This window comes from Rhincodon typus, chromosome 21 (genome assembly GCF_021869965.1).
Source record: "Rhincodon typus isolate 14 chromosome 21, sRhiTyp1.1, whole genome shotgun sequence".
Taxonomy (NCBI): Eukaryota; Metazoa; Chordata; class Chondrichthyes; order Orectolobiformes; family Rhincodontidae; genus Rhincodon; species Rhincodon typus.
In genome coordinates, this window is record NC_063352.1 from 37,448,868 (window position 1) to 37,471,816 (window position 22,949).

Sequence of the window (22,949 nt, forward strand, 5' to 3'; positions counted from 1 at the left end):
TGCTTGGCCTGCTGTGTTCATCCAGCTCTACACCTTGTTATCTCAGATTCTCCAGCATCTGCAGTTCCTGCTATCTCTGATACGGTTCTGTTTGCTCTGCTTTAGTAAGGATGTTATTAACTTGGAAAGGTGCAGAAAAGATTTATAAGGGTGTTATTGGAACTGGACGGTATGAGAGGCTGGATAGACTGGGGCTTTTTTCCCTGCAGTGTAGCAGGTCGAGAGGTGACCTTATAGAGGTTTATAAAATCATAAGACGCATAGGTAAGGTGAAGACAAAGGTCTTTACCTCAGGGTAGGGGTGTTCAAAATTAGAGGCCTAGGTTTAAGGTGAGAGGGGTAAGTTTAAAAGAGACCTGAAAGGGGAACTTTTTCACACACAGGATGGTGCATATATGAAATGAACTGTCAGAGGATGTGCTCGAGGCAAATACAGTTACAACATTTAAAAAACATTTGGACAGATACCTGAATAGGAAAGGTTTAGAGGTATATGGGCCAAACACAGGCAAATGGGACTGGTTTAATTTGGGAATCCTGGTCATCATGGACAAGTTGGACTTAAGGATCTGTTTCCGTGCTGTGTGACTCAATGACCCTATAAAAGGGAGATGCAGGCTTCAAAACAGATCCCAATATGCCGTGAGGATTTACTTCATTGTTTGTTTTGATGGCTTCAGGAGGAGCTGTGGCCAATTTTGATTAATATGTGGGGTCAACAGAGAGAGAATCAGCAGGGATAATGAGGCGGAGTAGGGGGTGTAAAAGCACATTTGTACATGTGGAAATAATTGGAGCCTTAAAGAGTGTTGGATATCATTGGGATAACAAAACAAGAAAAAGGGCACTGGGGAAAGAAATATAACAAGTTAAAAAAGAAGAATGAGACAGAAGAAATCAAATGAGAGTAGAAGAACTCGAGAAAATAGGCTTAAAGTATGAAATACAAAATAATTTGTAAAAGAAGAGAATGAATGATTATGTTACGCACAGAAATAAGAGCCTCTTGCTATACGGTCGATTCTGCTATAATACGATAGTTCCATTCTCATGCAATCTCACGTTATAAGAAAATCATGCAGTGGCTGCGCCATTTAAACTAATGGGGCTAGAATCGCATTATAGCCAATACTGGTAAGGAAAGTTCGCGTTCTACAAATAACAGCCTAAATTCTTCAATTGTGTTAAAGCCCATTCACGTTGAAGAAACACGGGTTATATCAGAACAGACTGTATTAATATACCTGTTCTGCACCAGCACTGGTGGCAGGAAAGTGGAACACACACACACACACCCCAACTTCAAGAGGCGGTATCACACCAGTTCCCAATGTGCTGTATAAATCCAATCCGAGTTATTTAAAAAAATCATGCGCTCAACACATCAGTCCTATCCTAATTTATTTTAAGTGAGTCTCTTATGGGATTAATTCAAGTCCAACTCCATGATTATTTTGCTTTGAAAGATTATGCAAGATTAAAATTTATTTCATTTGAGCAGTCACATTGGACAGATTCCCATCAGGCAATCCTATTACAAAATTAAATTAGCGGCTAAATTATGACTAATTTGTGTTTGCGGGAATGGAATGTCATTTTGGTTAATAGTATAACCTAATTATGAATTACTGTTTCGATATGAAGTATTGGCCCTACAGTGCTGATATTAAACAAGATGTGCCATTTGGTTTAGCCATGCAAATTTGCAGGAAGTCTCATTGTACAATTTGCTCCAGTACCAAGTTTCTGAGCAATTTTTGTCATGGTGTTGGCTTCAGTGTGACATTCTTCTCTGACTTGTAACAGATAGCTTATCTTACAGTTCATCTTAAAAGAAAAATGTAATCACTTTTAGTCAATTTATTCCCACCAACCAAAACTATAGACTCATTGTAACTTGAACGTTTATGGTACCAGTTAAAATTTAAAACCTGCTTGCTGCAGAAGTCAAAGCTAGAAAAATATTTCTTAGTTGGAAGCCATTTTATTGAAGTTTTGAATTTTCCAAGTAGATAGTAGAAATTTTGCTGGCCTTTAGTTTTTAATGACATTAAAATAACAAAGTTTTCAAAATTTGACTTGTCACCAGAATTGTGTTAAGCCTTAATGGAGATGCAAGATTTTCATGCACCCACTTCCATTAGGATTTCAATTGCGTGTAACAGTAATCAAGAAAGATTCATGTTTCCAGCTGATAAAAGGGACAAATAAAACTATTAATTTAAGCACAAAGAAAGAACTATTTTAAATTTCTCCTGCAATTGGCTGTTTTACTATTGTTGAATTTCCTTCTGAGATTTCATTAAGGTATCAACTCTTGTTAAATTTCAGGAGTTTGACCTGTTATTCATCTAGAACTAACAGTAACTCTTCATCTTTTAGTACCCAGCAAAACAATATTAAGTGCTTAAATAAGAAATTCTTGGGGATCCTGGTTGTTTCAACTGTTACTTTACTGATGCATAATTAAAATCAAAGGGGGAAACTGTCAGTTTTTTTTTCTTTTTATATTAATTGGCATGATGTGGGCGTCACAAGCTAGGTCAGCATTTATTGTCTGTTTCTAATTGACCGGAGGGCAGTTAAAAGCCAACCACATTGCTGTGAGGCTGGAATCCCTTGTGAATCAGACCAGGGAAGGAGGACAGTTTCCTTCCTTAAAGGGAATTTAGTAAACTAGCTGGGTTTTTCAAGCAATTGCAACGGTTTCATGGTCATCAGATTTCAGATTTTTGCTGAATTCAAATTCCATATCTGCCAAGACCAGATTCGAACCTGGGTCCCCGGAACAATATCTGGGTCACTGGATTAATAGTCTGGAAGTAATAACGTTCGGCCATCAATTCCCTTTGAAGGAGTATAATTTGTGGATCAATGGTAGAATTCACGCCTGCTACGTGGGAGGCCTGGGTTTGATTCCTGGGCAATGCTTGGCAACTCTTTTAGTGTTGGACAGTTTAGTTAGCTGGATGGCTGGTTTGCAATACCAAGTGATGTCAACAACATGGATTCAATTCCCATAATGGCTGAGACCACCAAGAAGGCTCCGCCTTCTCCACCTCACCTGCGGCATTGTAACCCTCTGTTTAAACTCATCACTAGTCATTTCTCATGAGAGAGCAGCCTGTGGCCCTCTGGGACTATGGTGACTTGCAACAGTGCCAATTCCACAAACCTTGTTTCTAAACCCAAGTGACTCCTGTGACTTGTTGAAGTTTGATATAGATTCATATAACAAGTAAAGCACAGGTGGTTGCTATTCTCCCCTTTGTGTCTGTGCTAGCATTCTACCAGAGTGACTCAAGTAGTCCCATTCCCTCCTTTCCTTTATAACATGCAAAGTTTTTCTCTTCGAAGAATACATCAACATGTTGCCTTGCCATTTCATGTTTGTTCGTTGCTGAATAGACATCCGTTGTAAGAATTGAATTAATTCATACAGCAGAACATGCTTCCTAAAGTAAAAGGGAATGTAAAAGTCTTCAATTGGCATATAAATAGCAAAAAGATGGTGAAAGGAGGAGCAGGGCTGATTGGGCAACAAAAGGGAATTTGTGCGTAGAATTAGTGAATGTGGCTGAGATGCTAAATAAGTCTTGGCAGAACAAGGTGGTCTCCTAAAGAAGATGCTGCCCAAGCCACCATGAAAGGTGGAGGTGGTTGGAGCTAGAAATTGATGGAGGAGGCATTGTATAGGTTGGCTTACTTTAAATTTGATGAGTCATCAGGGCCAGATGAAAGGACGCTGAAGGAGAGTTAAGATGGAAATCGGGGCATTTGCCATAATCTTCCAATCCTACTTAGATGCACGGTGGTGTCAAAAGGATCAGAGAATTGCAAATATAACACTTTCTTTCAAAAAAGGATGTGAGGATAAGCCCAGCAAGTGCAGCCCAGTCAGATTAACTTTGGTGGAAATCTATGGAAATGATAAATGAGAACTAAATTAAAAGTCACTGGGAAGAACGTGGATTAATTATGGAAATCCAGCATGGATTTGTGAAGGACAAATGTGTTTAGGTACTTTACTTTTTTTTGATGGTGCAACAGAAAGGTTGAAGAAGGTTGTGCTGTTGAAGTGGAGTATATTGATTTCCAAAGGGCATTTGATAAAGTGCCACATAACAGACTTGGAACAAAAAGGATACACGAAACACAGATACAAAGTTGGCTGACTAACAGGAATCAAGCAGTAACAGTGACTAATTATATTTGGACTAGGGGAAGATGCAGAGTCCCCAGGAATCAGTGTTAGGCCTGCTTTTCTTGATCTCGGACTTTGGTGGAGAGCCTTGAGAGTCTGATCTCCTCCTAATTCATATGATCAGGGCACAATTTCAAAATATTTGGAAGTAAAATTTTGGAAGTAATGTGAACTATAAGAAGCATATTGCTAAACTTCAAGAGGACTTGGGCAATTTGATGGAATGAGTATACAGGTGACAAATGAAATGCAGAGAATTGTGAAGCACTTAATTTGGTTGGAAAAAGGAGAGGAAATATAAGAGTACAGTTCAAAAAGGGATATGGAAGCAAAGGGACTAGGGGTGATGTGTGCACAAATCCTTCAAGCTGGCAGGATTAGTTGAGATAGTAGATGCCATAAAGGGTTTATTCCTCCACATGAATGGTTACAGTTCAGTACAAGATTAGCGGAATACATATTGGTGCACAGGTTAGATTTACATTCATGTGCAAGACCTACATACTGCCCTCAGACATTTTAAGATCTCTCTGGGCAGGCTGCAAGTAAGAAAATAGATGTGTGGGAGATAGTTGTGCAATCATAAGTTTCCTTAACTTTTCTTTGTAATTGCTTTTTATTGACCCTAGTAAAACACAGAATCGCAGAACTTGTTGCAGTGTAGAAGTAGGCCATTTGGCTCATCATACTTGTACCAGCTCGTTAAATGAGTGTCATTTCCTAATGTCAATCTCTTGCTTTTTCCTCATACCTTTACACATTATTTTTATCCAGATAAATATCCAGTGCCCTCTTGGATGCATCAACCATACTTCCAGGCAGTGCATTCCATACCTTAACTGTTTGCTGATTGAAAGAGTTTCTCCGTACTTTATCCTTGCTTTGCAGAACACTTTAAAATGGTACATTTTTGTTCTTGTTCCTTTTACAAGTGGGAACAATTTCTCCCTATCTACTGTATCTAGCCCACTCATGCAACTGTCAGATCTCCTCTTCAAGGAGAACAGTCCCACTTTCTTCAATCTAGCCACATACCTGTAGTTCCTCATCCCTGGAACCGTTCTTGTAAATGGCTTCTGAACTTCTGGGCAGCAAGGTGGCTGTTTCTCAGCGCCAGGGATTCAGGTTCAATTTCAGCCTCGAGTGACTGTCTGTTTGGAGTTTGCACATTTTCCCCATGTCTTACGTGCATTTCTGGTAGGTGCTTCTGTTTCCTCCCACAGTCCAAAGATGTGCAGGTTAGGTGGATTGGCCATGCTAAATTACCCCATTAGTATCCAGGGATGTGCAGGCTTGGTGGATTAGCCTTGCTGTTCGGAGGGTCGGTGTAGACTGGACGGGCTGAATGGCTCCTATCTGCAGTGTAGGAATTCTATGATTTCGAGTATCTTATATAAGTTCAGCATCACCTTCTTGGTCCTTACCCTTTGCTCCTAAAGCCAAGGATACTGTATGCTTTACTTCTGTCCTCTCTACCTAACCTGCCAGTTTAAATGATTTGTGCACATATACACCCACGTCCTTCTGCTCCTGCACCTCCTTTAGAACAGTGCCCCCATTTTATATTATGTTTCTGCCTACCAAAATGAATCAGCTCACACTTCTCTGTATTGAAATTCAAGTGTCACCTATCTACTCATGCCACCTATTTGCATTTTGGAGTTCTGCACTGTCCTCCTCACAGTTTACAGTTCTTCCAAGTTTCATGTCATCTGCAAATTTTGAAGTTGTCCCATGCACACCAAGATCCAGATCATTAATATATATCAGAAGGAGCAAGGTTCTGAATACCGAGCCTTGGTGAACACCAGTATAAACCTACCTCCAATCTGAAAAATATCTATTGACAATTACTCTCTGTTTCCCATCACCTCAGCCAGTTTTGTATCAATGTTGCTATTATCCCTTTTATTCCATGATCTATAACTTTCTTCACAAGTCTGTTCTGTGGCATTGTATCACATGCCTTCTGAAAGTCTACGTCCTCCACAACAACAGTGTTACCTTCATGAAGCCTTTCTGTTACCACTTCAAAAAAACTCTGGCAAGTTAGTTAAACATGATTTCTCCTTTTCTTCCTAATCAACCCAATTTTTTCTATGTGACTACTAATCTAATCCTGAATAATTAACTCTAGAAGTTTCCCCATCACTGAAGTTAAACTGACTGGTCTGTAATTGCTGTGTTTATCCTGACAGCCTTTCTTGAACAAGGCCATAATGTTTTCAATTTCCAGTCATCTGGCATCTCCTCTGAGTCTAGGAAAGACTAAAAGATTGTGGCCAGTGTCCCTGCAATTTCTCTCTACAAATTCCTTGAATGCATTGAATTTGGTCCCAGTGTCTTGTCAACTGTAAACCAACAGTCTATCCAACAGGGATAGTAGGAACTGCAGATGCCGGAGAACCCGAGACTATCCAACACTTCTGCCCTATCAATTTTGAGCCCTTCTTATGACTGAGCTCCCACCTCTGACACCATAGCCTGCATAACATCTCTTTTTGGTAAAGACAGATACAAAATATTCATTTACGACCTCAGCCATGCCATTGCCTCCAGATATAAATCCTCTTTTTGGTCCCTAATCAGCCCTACCCTCCATTTTACTACCCTTTTTTCATTTATATGGCCATATGGAAGACTTTAAGATATCTCTTTGTGTTGGAAACCAGTCTTATCTCATAAATTTTCTTTGTTTCTCTTTATTTGCTTTTTCTCCTTCTAGCTCAACCTTTAATATTCCTCTTGGTTCTCAATTTTATTTTCTACCTGACATTTGTCGTAAGCCCATTTTTCTTGTTTATCTTAATTTTTATTTCCTTTGTCATCCAGGAGCTCTGGATTTATTTGCTCTACTTTTCCCATCAGAGGGAAAGGATCTTAACTGTAGCCGAGCCATCTCCTCTTTGAAGGGGGCCCCTTTTTCACTTGCTGTTTTTCTTGACAACATCTCTGTTCTTGCCCCATTGAAGTATGCTTTCTGCCAATTGATGTTTCTCATCCTAGGTTGTTGCATCTCGTTCTCCATCATCCTCCTGAACCTTATGTTGTATTGATTACTGTCTCCTGAATGTTCCCAAACTGTCAGTTGATCTACTTGGCCCACTTCATTTCCAAGAACTAGATCCAAAAGTGTATATTTTCTAGTTGGACTGGAAACATAACTGCTGTAGGAAACTTTCCTGCATGCAATCCAGGAGCACTTACCCTCACTATCCACTACATTACAAATATCCTATGTTTAGGGAATTGAAATCTTTCATTACAACCACTATATAATGAGGCATCTCTCTCTAATTTCCCTACAGGTTTGTTCTTCTATCATTTCTGCTAGTTCCAGTCTGTAGACTATACCTAGCTACGTAATGGTGCTGTTTTTGTTCCTTCGTTCTAGCCAAATTGATTCTATGCTAGCAGTCTCTGAGACATTCTCTTTCTCCAGCACTGCAATACATTCCTTAACCAGTACTGTTACCTCCTTCCTTCCTTTCTTTTCTATCTTTTTTTGAATACCCTGTACCCTTGGAATATTTAACACCAGCCTTGGCATTCCTTGGCCAGGTTCCTGTTATCATCAAAACATCAAAATTCCACATGGCAATCTTCACCCCTAATTCCTCAGACTTATTTATTGTACTTAGTGCATTCACATACATGTTCAGTATCCCTGATTTAGAGTTCATCTACTAACTTGCAATTGTCGATGCCAGTGCCATTTGCCACAAGTATTTTGTGACCTGGTTGTTGTCTCTACTATTCTACGTTGGATTCCACACCCCTACCAAGTTACTTTATAGTTTTCCCAATAGCACTAGCAAAATGCCCTGTAAGGAACTCAGCCCTAGCTCTGTTCAGGTGCAATCTGTCCCAGTGTCTCAGGTATCTAATGCCATCCCTCCAGCATAATCTTTTGAGCTGCTCATTCATCTGCCTTATCCTCCTATTTCTGTAATCACTTGCACGTGGCACTGGGAGTAATCCAGAGATTACTACATTTGAAGTTATGCCCAGCCATTCAGTTCGACCGTGCTGATTTTTTTTTCTGTCTCAACTCCATCTACTTGCTGTCATATCCCTTGATTCCACGAGACAGATATCTGTCTAATTCAGCCTTAAGTATATTCAACAAATGAACATTCACAACTGTATTGGGTAGAAAATACCAGACATTCACAACCCTTTCCATGAAGAAGTTTCTCATCGTCTCACTCCATAAAGTACAGGCTCAACTTACTTTTAATCATAGGACAAACTCTTATCCAGGAATCTTTGGTTTGAACCTTCACTGTACTGCAAGTTTATCCTTTCCGTATGAAGGCTAAAGCATACAGTACTCCGTGTCACGAAAGCCCAAACCATTGTAGCAAGACTTCTTTATTTGTAGATAACATAGTGTGGAGCTGGAGGAACAGAACAGGCCAGGCAGCACCAGAGGAGCAGGAAAGCTGACGTTTCGGGTTGGGACCCTTCTTCAGAAATGGGGGAGGGGACTCTGAAATAAATAGAGCGAGGAGGGATGGGGCTGGGGAAGGTAGGTGGGATGGTGATAGGTGAGTGCAGGTAGGCAGTGGTGGGGATTGGTCAGTGAGGTGGGAGGAATGGATATGTAGGAGAGAAGACGGACAGGTCAAGGAGGTGGGGATGAGAGGGAGGATTGGTCATGGGATGAAGCCAGAGGTGGAGAGATTTTGAAGCTAATAAAGTCCACATTGAGACCTTTGGGTTGTAGGCTCCCAAAGCGGAATATGAGGTGCTGCTCCTCCAGTTTCCTCCAGCTCCACACTATGTTATCTCTGACCGCAGCATCGGCAGTTCTTACTATCACTTCTTTGTTTGTATACTCCAGTCAGCTGGCAATAAAGACCAAATGCTAATTGCCATTCTTGATGTTTGCTGACCTGCAAGCTAACTTTCTGCTTTCTGCTGTATGAATGCTTACATCCAGGTCCCTCTGGACCTCAACATTTAAAAGTTTCATGCCTTTCTTAAAAAAAAATGTTTTCCTATTCTTAGTTACAAAATTAATCATCTTATTTTTACCCACATTTACCCATCTATCATCTTGTCCACTAACTTTTTGTAGTCTCTGCATGTCTTCCTCACAGCTTGCATTCCTACCTAGCTTTGTATCATCAATAAACTGAGTTAAATCATTCTGTGTTTCTTTTACCAAGTCATCAGTGTAGCTTGTAAATAGCTGAGGCCTTAGCACTCTATCTGTGATACTGTTTTAATTACAGACTGCCAATTTGATTAAGCCCCATTTATTCCCCACGTTTTGCTTCCTATCCATTAACGAATGCTATATTCTCCTGCAATTCCATTAGCCTCCATCTTGCATGGTAGCCTTTTGTCTGGTGCCTTATCAAATACCTTTTGGAAATCCAACTGCAGTGGATCCACTGGCTCATCTTAAACTACCCAACTAGTTACCTGTTCAAAACTGTGGTACCTTTACATTGAAGGACCGAAATATAAAGAGAAGATTGGCAGAAAGATCTTGGTCAAATTAGTAACAATTAAAATTCAATTTTTGTGGTTTCTTTCCCTGTGATCCTGTTGAAAATTGACATTCAACAGAGACCTTTTCAGATATAATATTCCAACACTGCTGAGCCACTAACTGCCAGAGTAAACAGCTCAGTGCAATGAGTGTTCCTACGTGGCATACTGTGTCTTCAGTTATGTGAAAGAAACTGAAAGGTACTACGCTGACCACACTTGTACTTTAGCAACTTTTATAAAAGTTTCATTTGTATTTAACAAATGAATTGGTTCCAGAATTTATAACCAACAACAAAAATGCCGCTTAAAACTTTAATGAATTAGACATATTTCAAATGGACACTGTAACCATTGTATTTAACATAATGGGAACTTAACTCATTTTTAAAGTTTTCAATCCTACAATGGCAGTTCATAATAAAGGTCAGTTCAGCAGCCATGTGGAAGGAAAAGCTTTACCACAGAATTTGATGAATAAATAAAGGCTTGTCTGGTTTAGACACTTGTTTGAACAGTTCATTAAACATGGGAGGCACTGTAATAAATTAATGTATTTAATGTGTTATTCAATAGATATTTTAGTGACCTGATAAATAATTCCTGTTGTTTTCTACCTATCCTCGCCAATCTCTTACGTATTTATCTTTCCACCTGTTCCTCAAATGTCAATGACCAATTACCGACCTCCAATATTGCCTTCTGTGTGCCTGGATAAAAATATTGCATTAAAGTAGCCATTGCAACTTGTTTCAGTCGGTTCTTCCCCAACATTCAATTTCTTTTTATGAGATGTCACCAGATATCAGTCGGGAAGAGCGACTCTTGACTGATTAAGTGCCTCCTGCATCTGCTGCCCCTCACCCCTCTCCAGTCCTGAAGTTCAGCTCCCAGTTGTTGCTGCCACTCTGCTGGGATCACTGTACAGATGGCACCTTGCTGCTTCTAGTTTGTCCTCTTTGTCAATGTCACAATTGATAGTGTGTTTGCCCACTGAACCATTGCTGAAAGCCGCCTTTTCTCATCTTAAAAAAGATCAGGGCAAACCCGAATGTTAATTTGCCAACTTAGCAGCAATTACATTAACTAAACTGTGTATACAGAGCTAAAGATTCACATTGCTGTAAGGAATTACTGTTCAAGCATTGGTTAAACCTCCTAAATGTGGAATTTTCTGTTAAATTAGGCAGCTGCATGAACTGGAAATGTTTCTTTTGATCCCTTTGTTCTCATAATAAGATGTAAGGAAATGGTTTGTGGCAACAAAGAATTAGAGTACAGGTAGTTCTGCTATAACGCGTGTTTCTTTAACGCAAATTGGCTGTAACACAATTGATGCATCGTAGACACTGTTTGGATAATGTGAACTTTCTGCAGAACCAGTATAGCGATTTTCCTATAACGCGATTTTCTAAAGAGCGAGGTCTTACAAGAGCGCAACTGTCGCATTATAGGAGAACTACCTGTATTGTGCAAATGGCCTGATGTTTTGCAAGCCGCATGTGTTATTAGTCAAAGTCTGTTAATTATAATATATCTTTGTGCCAATAAAACTGTTCCTTTCTAGTAAATCGCATTGCAGCGAGTGTCCTGTGTGCTAACTGTAGAGATATGTGACTGTCATAATCTAAACTGGTCCTATTTTAGCATTTGCTGCTGTTCTTAGTTGATGAGGCCACAGTAGGATGGTTGGCATGAGCATTGAAAGAGGCCACATTGGTGTGGTGGGCTAATGCAGGGTAGAATGGGAGCTATATTCTATATGCAGCTTTTGCTGTATCTTAATTGGGAATTCTTGATATTGTAATTCTTATTTTACTGATAAAGTCAAAACTAAAAAGCATTTTGTCTCCCAGCAATAAATACCTTATCTTGATGAGCACCTATATCGAGTGATGGAGGTAACTGATATTTGAGAAAGTACCACTAGTACTACACAATTTCAATTGACCTCCGTTATCCAAACCATTTTAACCACTGTCAACCCAGGATATTGTGTAATTTGATGAGCAGGCCATTTTTAGACAATTTCTTCGTGGCGAACTGGAATCATATAAACAAGTTGTTATAAAAGACAGAGTACAATGTAGTGAATTGATGAGATAAATCCATTCCTTGATTTAATTGGAGAATATTGAATTGGTGGTACTAGAATGCAAGAGATATTGGGCCAAACTTTTCAAAGCTGCTTTTTTTTTAACACCATGATAGAGCACCGTATTTCAGACTGGAGATTCCGATCAGGGCTCCTTTTTGAAATGAGGAGGTGTACTTCCATTCTGACTTACTCCTCATCATGCAGAACTGTTGGAACGCAAACCATGCCCTTTTTCACAGCAGTCAGTTGCTGTATTCTGAAATTTAAGGAGCCAGAATAACAGGCAGCTACTTTGACAGCTACTGTCTAAGAATAAGTAGGTAAGATAAATGTGAGGTTAAGGTGCCTGAAAGGTAGATGCCAGTGCGTGGGATATAGTGTGCTGGGATGCAAGGTAGCAAAGGGGCTAGGTAGGTCATTGAATCTGTCGGGTTAGTTGGGGTGGGCAGAAGATTTGGGGAAAGCAGAAGGGACAATTTTGGGTCTAGAGTGGAGAGGTGGTCAAGACCCAGGCTTAGTGAAAATTGTCAGGTCCGGTGGCTGAGTTGTGTTGGGTCCTGGGAATAGAGTGGAATATCTGGTCTGGTGATCGTGAGTGTGAGGTCCCTGGGGTTGAAAAGTGTTGGGTAAAAGTCTGGGGAAGGTGTAGTTGCAGATGTCTGAGGTAAGTGGGGGATAAATTTAATAGTTACTTGGGAGTTGGACTAGGTAGTTAATCGTCTTACATTTTTTGAGTAATTATTTACTTCAGTGGAACTCTACAATTTCTTCAATTTAAATGGTTTTGTCAGAGGGTTCCAATCATTATCAAACAAAATTTTACACTGAGCTATGAATTTACAAAAACCTCTAGTGAAACATTTAAAGAACATCTTAAAGAAGAACAGAGAAATGCTAAGATCTAGAATCTTAGAGATGGAATTCCAGGGCATAGGGTTTAGGCAACTCCAGTGGTGGAGTGATTACAATTGAGGGTGTTGAGGAGGCCAGAATGGGAGGTGTGCTGAAATATGTGCGTTGTAGGAGGTTACATATATGGGCAGAGCCAAGGACATAGTACGATCTAAACAAGAGGTTGCAAATTTTTAAAATTGCAACATTGCTGTCTGAAGATAATGTGAACCATAACATACAGGGGTGATTGGTGAATGGTACTTGGTTTGAGTCAGTATTCAGATAGGGGAGTTTTGGACATTTTCAAGCTTGTGGAGGGTGGAAAATGGGAAATCACCCATAACAGCTTTGAAATGGTCTGGTGCAATGGACTTCAAACAGGAGAACAAAAATATAATCAATGTGAGCTATGACCAACCTACTTGGAATTCCTTATTCATGAGAAATGATTGCAGTTCCCAATCCCTATCACGAATGGGGTTCAATGAGTTACCCACACCTAGCATATGATAGAGATACATTGATTCATTCGGTGTGGTGTGAGCACAGACTTAGACTCTGTGATAATCTTGGATATCTTCATCACTCAGTTTGATGCTGTACAACACCTAACCCTCCAGGAAGTTGGACCCAGATCACTTGGGGTTGTGTAACTATTTAGCATAGAGGAGTCATTCTCAATTCTGCTCTTTAAAATTTTGGTGACATTGGGAGAGCGCATTCCAAGTTGTATTGGTGAAGTATTGACTAAATCAAATCTGTTACCGATGCTGGGAGCATTCCAAGACAATTATTTAAATGCACATTATTAAAATCTGTTGGCTTAAGGTAATCTTCCTGTCATATTTTTGAATTAATAAACTAATAATGTGGTGCACTGCAAAGAAAAACCGGAAATAAGGTAATCGACTTCAATGGACCCCAGAGTTTAAGTAACAAGTGGGAAAATACAGCAACGTTTCATCGGAGGTTGCACCAGTGATGTTACCCAGCAGGGTAGTGAAGTGTCTGCAAACTAATGAACCAGCTCAGCGAGTGAACCAACCACAGTATTTTGTGTGTGATCTACTCTCAAAGCGCAATCGACACCAGTCTGTAGTAGGTACATACTAAGTTGTATAACATTTTGGTTTTGCTTGTATGGTTTGAGGCTTAGTGAACAAATTAATATTTTTCCCATTGTAGAGTAGATTTTCAATATGAGTTTGCTTCTGAGTCTATCCAGTTAGGTTTTCTGCACCCACTCTCGTTTCTGATTTTGTTGATAAAGTGGTTAATGACACTTGATTCATGATGGATGTAAATGTGAGGCAACACCAAAGGAGACACTTTCACCTGATTATATAGGTTTATTTTGTATAATCTATTTATTGGGTTGTGTGAAAATATCCATGTAGAGATTTGTACTCTTAATCTGCAAAAGATTGGTGTGAGTTTGTTTTTAGGCTTACATTAAGTGAGGAGAATTTTTCATTTTTACAAACCAAAAGATAAATTGTTTTGTCTGTTTTCTTTGTTACCACAGGTGCTCTGACAGTTGGACTGGTCCGTCAGTGTCAAACCATCCATGGGCGTGAACGAACATGTGTCCCTCCACGTCTTCCACCCGAATGGGTCACAACACTATTTTTCATTATTCTGGGCATTATTTCATTGACAGTAACATGCGGTTTGCTAGTGGCTTCACATTGGCGAAGAGAAACCACCAAATATGCCCGCTGGATAGCCTTTGCTGGAAGTAAGCTCATTTTGTTATCAAACCTGCTAACACAAATTCTAGAAACATGCACATTGTGAGCAGCTTGGGTTTCATTGAACTTCAGTCAGTGTGTGCAAGTGGCATAGTTAGCCCCCTCAAACATACAGGGATAACTTCAGCATCAATATGATCACAATTTTGCCATTGACCTGTGGGGAAAGAAGTTGTAAGTGCAATCCACTATGTTAACATGAACTAGATTTGTGACTGTGGTCAAATTCATTTACAAGACGGACTCACTTCCTAGTGAAGGTTATTCGTGAAACAGCCCTGTACTATTGTCTTTTCTATTGTCTTTTGTTGGCCTGCTATTAATAACAAACTCAAAATACTAACAGGATTTTAGAGCAGTCAAGCTCTCATCAGTTTCTGTTAGGGCTATTTACACAGATAATTCTCTCTTGCGTTTAATAAACGTGCAGTATGTTAACTATATCCCAGCTAAGAATGGACTGTAAAGATTTGTGCAGTATTTGATGGTAAAAGGTATAATCTACTATACACTGTAACTTACATTCTTTAATCGAGCACTGTTTCTGTTGTCCCAATGAAAGCTTTATTTTTTTTTTAAATACCCTTGGATTAATGAATTATAAAGGTTTTAATAATAGTTTCTTTACTTAATGTACAGGTAAGTTGAGGTTTGGTTGCTGTCTAGAAACTGGAACTAGTGGCAGGAGGAGGAAAGAGGAAGAAAAGTCTGTTGGCAAATCTTTTCAAGTCCAATAAAGTAATTGCTATTGATTTAACTGTAGAAAAAAAGTTTAAAAATCTACATTAATGTAGCATCTTTCATGACTTTAGACCGAGCCTGGAATATTTGAATGTTTAAAAACAAAAAAAGCTTAGAAACTATTTCTGTGAAGTTTTATACCTATCCAAACAGAACACACAAAAAGTGTTCTGTCAAGATGTAAATCCCAAAGTAACAGCGACTTTGTTGAATTGACTTGGAGCCAGCACTGGTAAATGATCCAGTCTGTGCTCTGGTACAACAGGTTCTGTGAACTGTGAGCCCAAAGCTTGAATGAGTGTTCCATGAATTATATGTTTTAAATCCTTGAGGGGCATAAGAGAGCCACACCTTTGTTTGGTTTGATTTTTTAGAAAGTCCTTTTACACTGTGTCTTGGGAACATTTAAGCACCTAATATTTGCTTTTAGATAACTTTAGCTGAAAAATCCTGTTTTAAGCATCGCTACTTGTAAGGATCCCTCCTCTCTCATCCTTGTTGCCTTAAAAAAAATTCCCTTTTTTTGATCAAGAAGTTTCACATTTCCTTAAAGTTATCTCCCTTTCCTAGTTTTTGGACAGTCTCAGCTACTTAAAACATGGTGCTTTTATTAAGGAAAGTGCTTTTTCTCTTGGTATGCAGCAATAGAAACAACATACTAATAATTTAACAAATAGATAAATCTAACCACCTGATCCAGGGAAAGCTTCTGCAGGAATTGGAGCATTGATCCCTGGCTGGAACTGTGCAACTCTATTGCAACTTCCATAGAGTCATAGAGCCATAGAGCAAAGTTTTGCAAACTCAACTAATCTCACTTGCCTGCGTTTGGCCCATATCCCTCTAAACCATTCCTACTCATGTACGTATCCAAATGTCTTTTAAATGTTGCCACTGTACCTGCATCTACCACTTCCTCAGGGAGTTCATTCCACATGCGAGCCAAAAGTTGCCTCTCAGATCCCTTTTAAATCTTTCTCCTCTCACCTTAAAAAATTGCCCATTAGTTTTGAACTCAGCCACCCTAGGGAAAAGACCTTTACTATTCTTGTTATATATTGATCTGTGCCCTTTATGATTTTACAAAACCACTTTAAGGTCACCCCTCAACCTCCTATAACTACGTTTGAGCAGTTGAATTTATAGACTACCTAGCATTACAGATTGAAAATGGAAATAGGAGCACACCCACTTTGCAGTTACATGTCTCTTGTAGGGCATGTATGGAGTAGAATTTAGGGCTGACTGGAAGACAGCAAACTAGGCTAATAAATCTCTGTTAAAAGAGGAATCGTATTTGTTCGCGAGAGTGATGATTACAGGGGGCTTAAAAAAAACATTTTTTATGCATCTAGTGATCAACAGTTGTTGTCTAGGTAGGTCAGCTTGGGATGGAAAAGAACATTGGAAGGCTTTTTGCACAAAATGTCTGCTGGTCCTCGCCCTGCGCTATGTGAACTTCTTCAAAAGGTGACCACCTGTTTGGAAAGATCCCCAAAATTGTGGAATGAGGAATCTATTTAGCTCTGAGTTGTGATTGCAGATTGAGAGGACACAAGTACAATCTGATGGAACGTGGAAATATCATTCAGCAAGAAGAACACATGTTAATTGACTTGTTTAAACAAAAACTTTGAAGAAACAGATCAAATGCTGCCTGAAACAATGGCTTTTGTGCTCGCTCCAGTCATGATTACATCTGTGGAATGCTGCTTGCCAGATTTGAACAATGTGGATGTGATTTTAGATACAGTATGGTTCTGTTAGATTACCCTGGGCAGGGGAGGGAAGGTGTGGACAGATACAAGTGGTTTCTAGTCCCCCTCAATTGACTGGAGTAGATTTAATACTTAACCCTCATCGTACTTCATACCTAGAGGGCAGATGAGCCAAATGATCTGGTATTATGCTTGTATCAATGTCTTGTTTGATCATTTTGGATAGCAAAATGATTTCATGTCGCTTTGGTTCTCCAAGTAACATGACCAGAATGTTTTGGTCTGCCCACCATTACGTCATGAGCAGTGGGGCCCATGACAACAAGGTGCAGGGCTGGACGAACACAGCAGGCCAAGCAGCATCACAGGAGCAGAGAGGCTGACGTTTCGGGCCTAGACCCTTCATCAGAAAAGGGGGAGGGGAAGGGGGTTCCGAAATAAATAGGGAGAAAGTGGGAGGCGGATAGAAGAGGGATAGGACTGTTGGCTGGGGGAGGAGAGCAAACAAATGAGCAGAGTTACAACCTTGATAAGTAAGACAAAGGAAATAATGCCTTTCATGGTTGAACTACAAAGCCCTACGACCATTCAGGTGAGGATGTACTTATAGCCTTTGGTGTTACAGAAGTGTGAAAGAGTGATGGTGGGAAGAATGTACTTCAATCACTGTTGCTATTTACATTTTGTGTATTTCTGTCTGTAGTTCTGAAAAACTGCAATGCATATTAGCGCACCAAAAAAGGATTGCTTTAAAGCTCTGCTTTAATTTACATAGTCCTCTTATCTTTTGTAGGTATTTGTGTATCACTGACTGCTTTTCAACTGAAAGTCAGTGTCTCCATAGCGTATTGCTCTATATTATTGAAGTTTTTCTGAACTGCTGCCATTGTGACTGATACAGAAGTGCTAAACATTTGCTGTTTCGAGTGCTGATTGTTTTAAGCCACATTTAAATTTCAAGCACTCAGTCCTCAATCACAAACCGTATAACTAAAGCATCATGGGATTAATTAATTTGAGTCACTTTTAATTTGAAAGTATACTCTGTGGAATTCCACTCCCTGGTGTCACACACTAAATCACGGAAATTGTTATTCCAGAAGTGCTATTCTTACAAAAAATATTTTCACATTATCTGAAATATTGAATCCTCCATGTTAGTGTCCATTTTATTGTGATTCACTACTATTCTTTCTTTAAAAATCAGACAAGTTCTTAAATTAACTTGGAAAGAATTTTTAATTTTCAATGATGGGAAGACTGACTATAACATACTGTTTACCTTGGTAATTATCATTTCAAGCCAGTTCTGCTTTTAAAAACCCATTCCAGAGGCCATCCCAAATGATCTATTTCGTATGCCCTTCTATCACATCTGTAGTTTTCATTTGTAGATACAATTCAGATGCAGCAGTCAAAGCTGCCCCTGCTTACCTTTTAATAATACTGGGCAGAAATAAAGGTTGTTGCCTGTGCTTTGCTCTTCCTTTCCTATTTTGAATGACAGGTTCTCACTAGCCTTGTTATCTCTTGTACCAGCTGGTAACTTAGGCACAGTGCTATTGTGCAGCATTTTCCTTTTTAAGAGTGAAGAATTTAAGAATTTTTTTTAAAGCAGATCTGTGGCAGCAGGTAGTGAAGGCAAACCCTTGTGTGGAAAAATGTTCTTGCAGGTTGCAGATTCCTGGATGGAGGGTGGTGAGAATGATGTGTGGTGCTTGTTTAAATCACTCAAAGACACTTCTGCATTGCAGGGTCTTTTCCTATGGGAGATATATAATATGGGCCTGCTGAGTGAATTCATGCTTCCTGTCCCCAAAGTTCAGTATTAATCTCCCTGTGTCCTGCCAATTGATTGAAACTCCTCTTAGTTATTATAATGATGCTTGACCTTGGTACTAACGAAAAAGAAGTACAGAAGTAGAAGAGTGACATACACTTTCACTAATAGGGAACATTTTTTTTTGCTCTGGGTAAATTAGTCATACATTCCTCAGATCACTATAGCCCATTATGAGCTGGCTGTTGTTAATCTCCGTGCAGACTGCTTCAACCATTATTGCAATGCCAAATAATTCATAACTCTTCGAAGTTTCTTTGAATTTTATATATAATAAATAGGTTGATCCTGTTTCACCATGAATGATCCAACTGATGCATCTTTAGTTGTCTCCTAATGGTACCTTTGTGCTGGATAATTGAACATAAGCTTGACTATTAATTCATTTCACTAGTACATTAAATGAAATGTGGACATCAGTAGTCAAGCCTTTCATTTACTTTAATATTTAGTTATAATTGTTATTGTTGTCCAACATTTGATGTCAGTTTTGTGTTAGCTTAATGTAATTTCTCCTAATTCTATGGACTTTTCACACTTGGTCCCATTGAAGCAAGTTATGAAATGTTTTTAGAAGTTCAGTAATAATGCTTCACTGATTGGTAGCACATAGATTTATGCCTGTGATTTGTTCTATGAACTATACTCCAAGTTGGCATGTCACTGGCATGAAGATGTGTGTGAGAGAGAAGGATGCATGAAGTAACATTCATCCTTCTAGCAGATAATATAGGTTTAAGTTGGGTAATGGTGGAGGTGGCAGGTAAGCCAAGTCCATGTGATAAATGAACATCAATACTTGAATGGATGAGAGCAGCAAGGACCTGGGAGCTGGTTATGGTGTTAACCACATGGCTAGTATCATTGTCACTTTAAGAACCAGAGGTGGGATACTGTGACAGTAATGTGCCTTTAAGAGATGTGTACTGTAATTGTTTCTCTTGCAGATGGATATTGTCACAGTGATGCTGAAATATCTCCTTCAGACAGGCAGTTTGTGAATAGTTTGGAGTTATCCCTAGGTTTTTTTTAATGACAAACGAATCATGAGTAGGCAGGGTCAGGGCTCACACAGACCCAGGAGGGCTTTTGGTTTCGCTTCCTATTAGTTGAGAAAGTTTCTGCTGACTGCTGAATTTAAAAGCATGAGTTCTCTGCTGCAAGAGTGAAATCTTAGACAGTGAGGCTTCCCCTTAAAAATCAAAGGAGACAGATTGTTTCTTTCTTCCAGACTGGAAAGAGACAACATGTGAGAATCATAACTACTTTGCTGAATTGCATTTTTTGCCAAAGCGTGTGTTTATGGGATGCTACCTATATTGGAATAGTTGATAATTAATGGTTAATTAATGCATTATCTTGTTATTTCCATAGAATAATGTTATGCCAATTCTTCCTTTTCATTGTATTTTAATTGTATTGTAAGAATAAAGTGTGTTTTAATTAAAGCTTAGTGGTGAATCAGTCGAATCGTATCTGGAACACAGTGGCTTACACTTGCCTTTTAAAAATAATATAAAGGTTAGGGTCTAGGCTGTCTCCATAATATACTTTGTGGGGGGCTCTGGTCTGGTCCATAATGGTACAAACTAGAGGGTAGGAGATGTATTCGATTTCAGTCATTTCAGTGACACTTGGGGAGGTGAAGACCTCATGGTATTATTGCAAGACTGTTAACCCAGAGACCCAAGAATGTTCTGGGGACCCAGATTTGAATCCAACCATGGCATATGGTGGAATTTGAATTCAGTAAAAAGAAATCTGGAATTAAGAGACTAATAATGAATCCATCGTCGATTGTTGGAAAAACCTGTCAGTTCACTAACGTCCCTTAGGGAAAGAAACTGCCATCCTTACCTGGTCTGGCCTACATGTGACTCCAGAGCCACATCAGTGTGGTTGGTCTCACGATAATACCTCTAAGCCATCACCTTACCTTCTACCCGTGACATCACTGTTTGGTCTTGACACTGTTTGACACCTTCTGTACTGTCAACTGACATATGCAAAGCTGTTTAACCCACAGTTGGATATTTTAAAATCAGAGCTACCATCTCCTAATTAGATCCCTACTAACCCAGAGTTATGTAATTTAGAGAACCCAAACATCGATGCAGTTCTAAAAATGGGTTGGCACATGAAGCCATGCAGTAGGCCTGTGGTTACAAGAGGCATATAGGACCTTTGCTGATCAAGAGTATCTCATCTCTTCTCACCATCCTTGTTGTTCCTACCTTTGATGCCTTTACACATGATTGAAAATGTTATTTTCCTCAACTCCGATTATAGTTTGTCTGTCTGGTTTCCTGCATTAATTTTAGTAATTTCTTCAATTCTTATCCTTTGCTTCTCTTTTCTCCTGAATTCAGTAATGTGGCCTAGTTTCAAACATAATTTACTTTAAGAATAAAATCCATCACCACCATTTAGTTGAGGTGGGGGACAGTGTGGTGAATTTATTAACCACTTGTTAGTAATTTATATCTTCTGATCATGAGTCACCATAACGAAAAGGGAGATAAATGTTCCATGTTTGAGAATACTGTAGCATGTACACTGAGTGAAGAGGATGGGGTAAGGTAGTGTAGGGCACCTGGACTTCAATTCTGAAAGACAGAGCATGGGATTGTCATGTACAAAGTCTAAACCTTTGGGGGAGGGGTATTGTGCCTTGCTGACTTAGTTATCCCACAATAGAAGACAAAATTCCACTTTCAGGGGTTTGGTGGAAGAATAGCATTATCAGTGTGTTATGGTTTCTGTGGTCTAGCATTTGCATTTTCTGGAGGAAAACATCCATTTTGGCATCAAGTCTGTCACTGAAACTAGCAGTTTTATTTAGCATTGCAATTTAATTTTGCATTTGAAGTCAAAATTCAAGTTGAATTTAAGAGAACAGGTGATCTGGCACAAGAAATTTGGCTGGTAGCCATGGTAGATGAAAAGGAGCTTTATGCCACAATCAAAAGACCACACTGGTCTGAGATGCAATGCTTGAGTTTCTGAAGAAACTTCGTGTGCCAGCTCCAGGTGCATTAGAAACCACAGTGTAGTCTTTGGAGGCAAAGGAAGAGTCTGTAAGTCTAGACAGAAATGTTATTTTGCTATTTCACCACAGGGTGTGAAGGCCCGCAGAGGGATTACTGTCAGCCCAACACCAGTTACTCACTCTGATCAATTTATTTCTAAAGTTTCCTGACCTTCATTGCCTCTTTTTAATCATGGATGCCTGAACTCTCAAGATCTCCATCTTCTACCACAATGGCCTGAGGACCCTTCCATTTCTTCTCTGAAAGAAATAGTCAGTTCACATCCTCTCCCAAGTGAACTTGTTCACACATTGAACAATTTTTTTCCTTTGACCCCACCTCTTCCAAATAAAAACATGTTGCTTTGTTAACCTTTTATGGGTCTAGATACCCTGCCTTTTGTAGGATATGTGGAAAATTATTTGTTTCGGCTCTACTCAGGACCCCTTCCTCACTTCTTTCTTTCCAGTATATGGAGGGCAATGCTATTTCCTGCTCTCATCATGAACTGAAAAATTTCATGAACTTTGGTTTGCATTTCCACCTCTCACCTTCACGTGATCCAACATTGACTCTTCCCTTTCCTTTTTCAACTTAACCTTTCCTCATAAAGCTATCCATATTTATGATAAACCATCTGACTTTCATAGCTACCCTGACCACACTTCTTCATAACTTAATGACTTGGTTACGTTCTCCCACTTTCTCTGTCTCTGTTGCATTTGTTCCAACAATGTCACCTTGCATAACAAATCTTTTGAAATGTCTTTTTTCTCAACTGAAAATTCCCTCCATCCTGGTTGACAGGCTCCTTGACTGTATCCATCTGTCTTCACACACTACTTCTCTCACTCCTTCCTTTTCTGGAACCATGATAGGATTCATGTTCCAGCCAACAAGATTCTACAGTTCTTTCACCACCCTTTCCACCCTAATCCACTCGTATACGCATTGCCCCCTCCCAATTGATAGGGAATTTGATAGAAGTTTTCAAAACCACAAGGTTGCTGACCGGAGTAGATAGGGAGAATCTGTTCCCTCTCCTTAAAGAATCGAGAACAAGAGTTCAATTGAGGCAATCAAGAGGGAATTGTAAATAGGAACAATTTTTGGGGTTTGGGAGAAAGGCAGGAGAATGGCACTGAGTCATAATGCGCATTCAGAAAGCTGTG

The 22,949-nt window shown here is 39.4% G+C and overlaps 1 protein-coding gene across 1 annotated transcript in view; it reads left to right on the plus strand.

Annotated features, from left to right (window-relative positions):
* mosmo (modulator of smoothened) overlaps positions 1-22,949 on the plus strand; it is a 51,187-nt gene that overhangs the window by 14,231 nt on the left and 14,007 nt on the right. Inside the window, exon 2 of the mRNA XM_048609733.1 lies at positions 14,224-14,436. Within this exon, the coding sequence (XP_048465690.1) occupies positions 14,224-14,436 (213 nt within the window). The remainder of the gene's footprint in view (positions 1-14,223; positions 14,437-22,949) is intronic.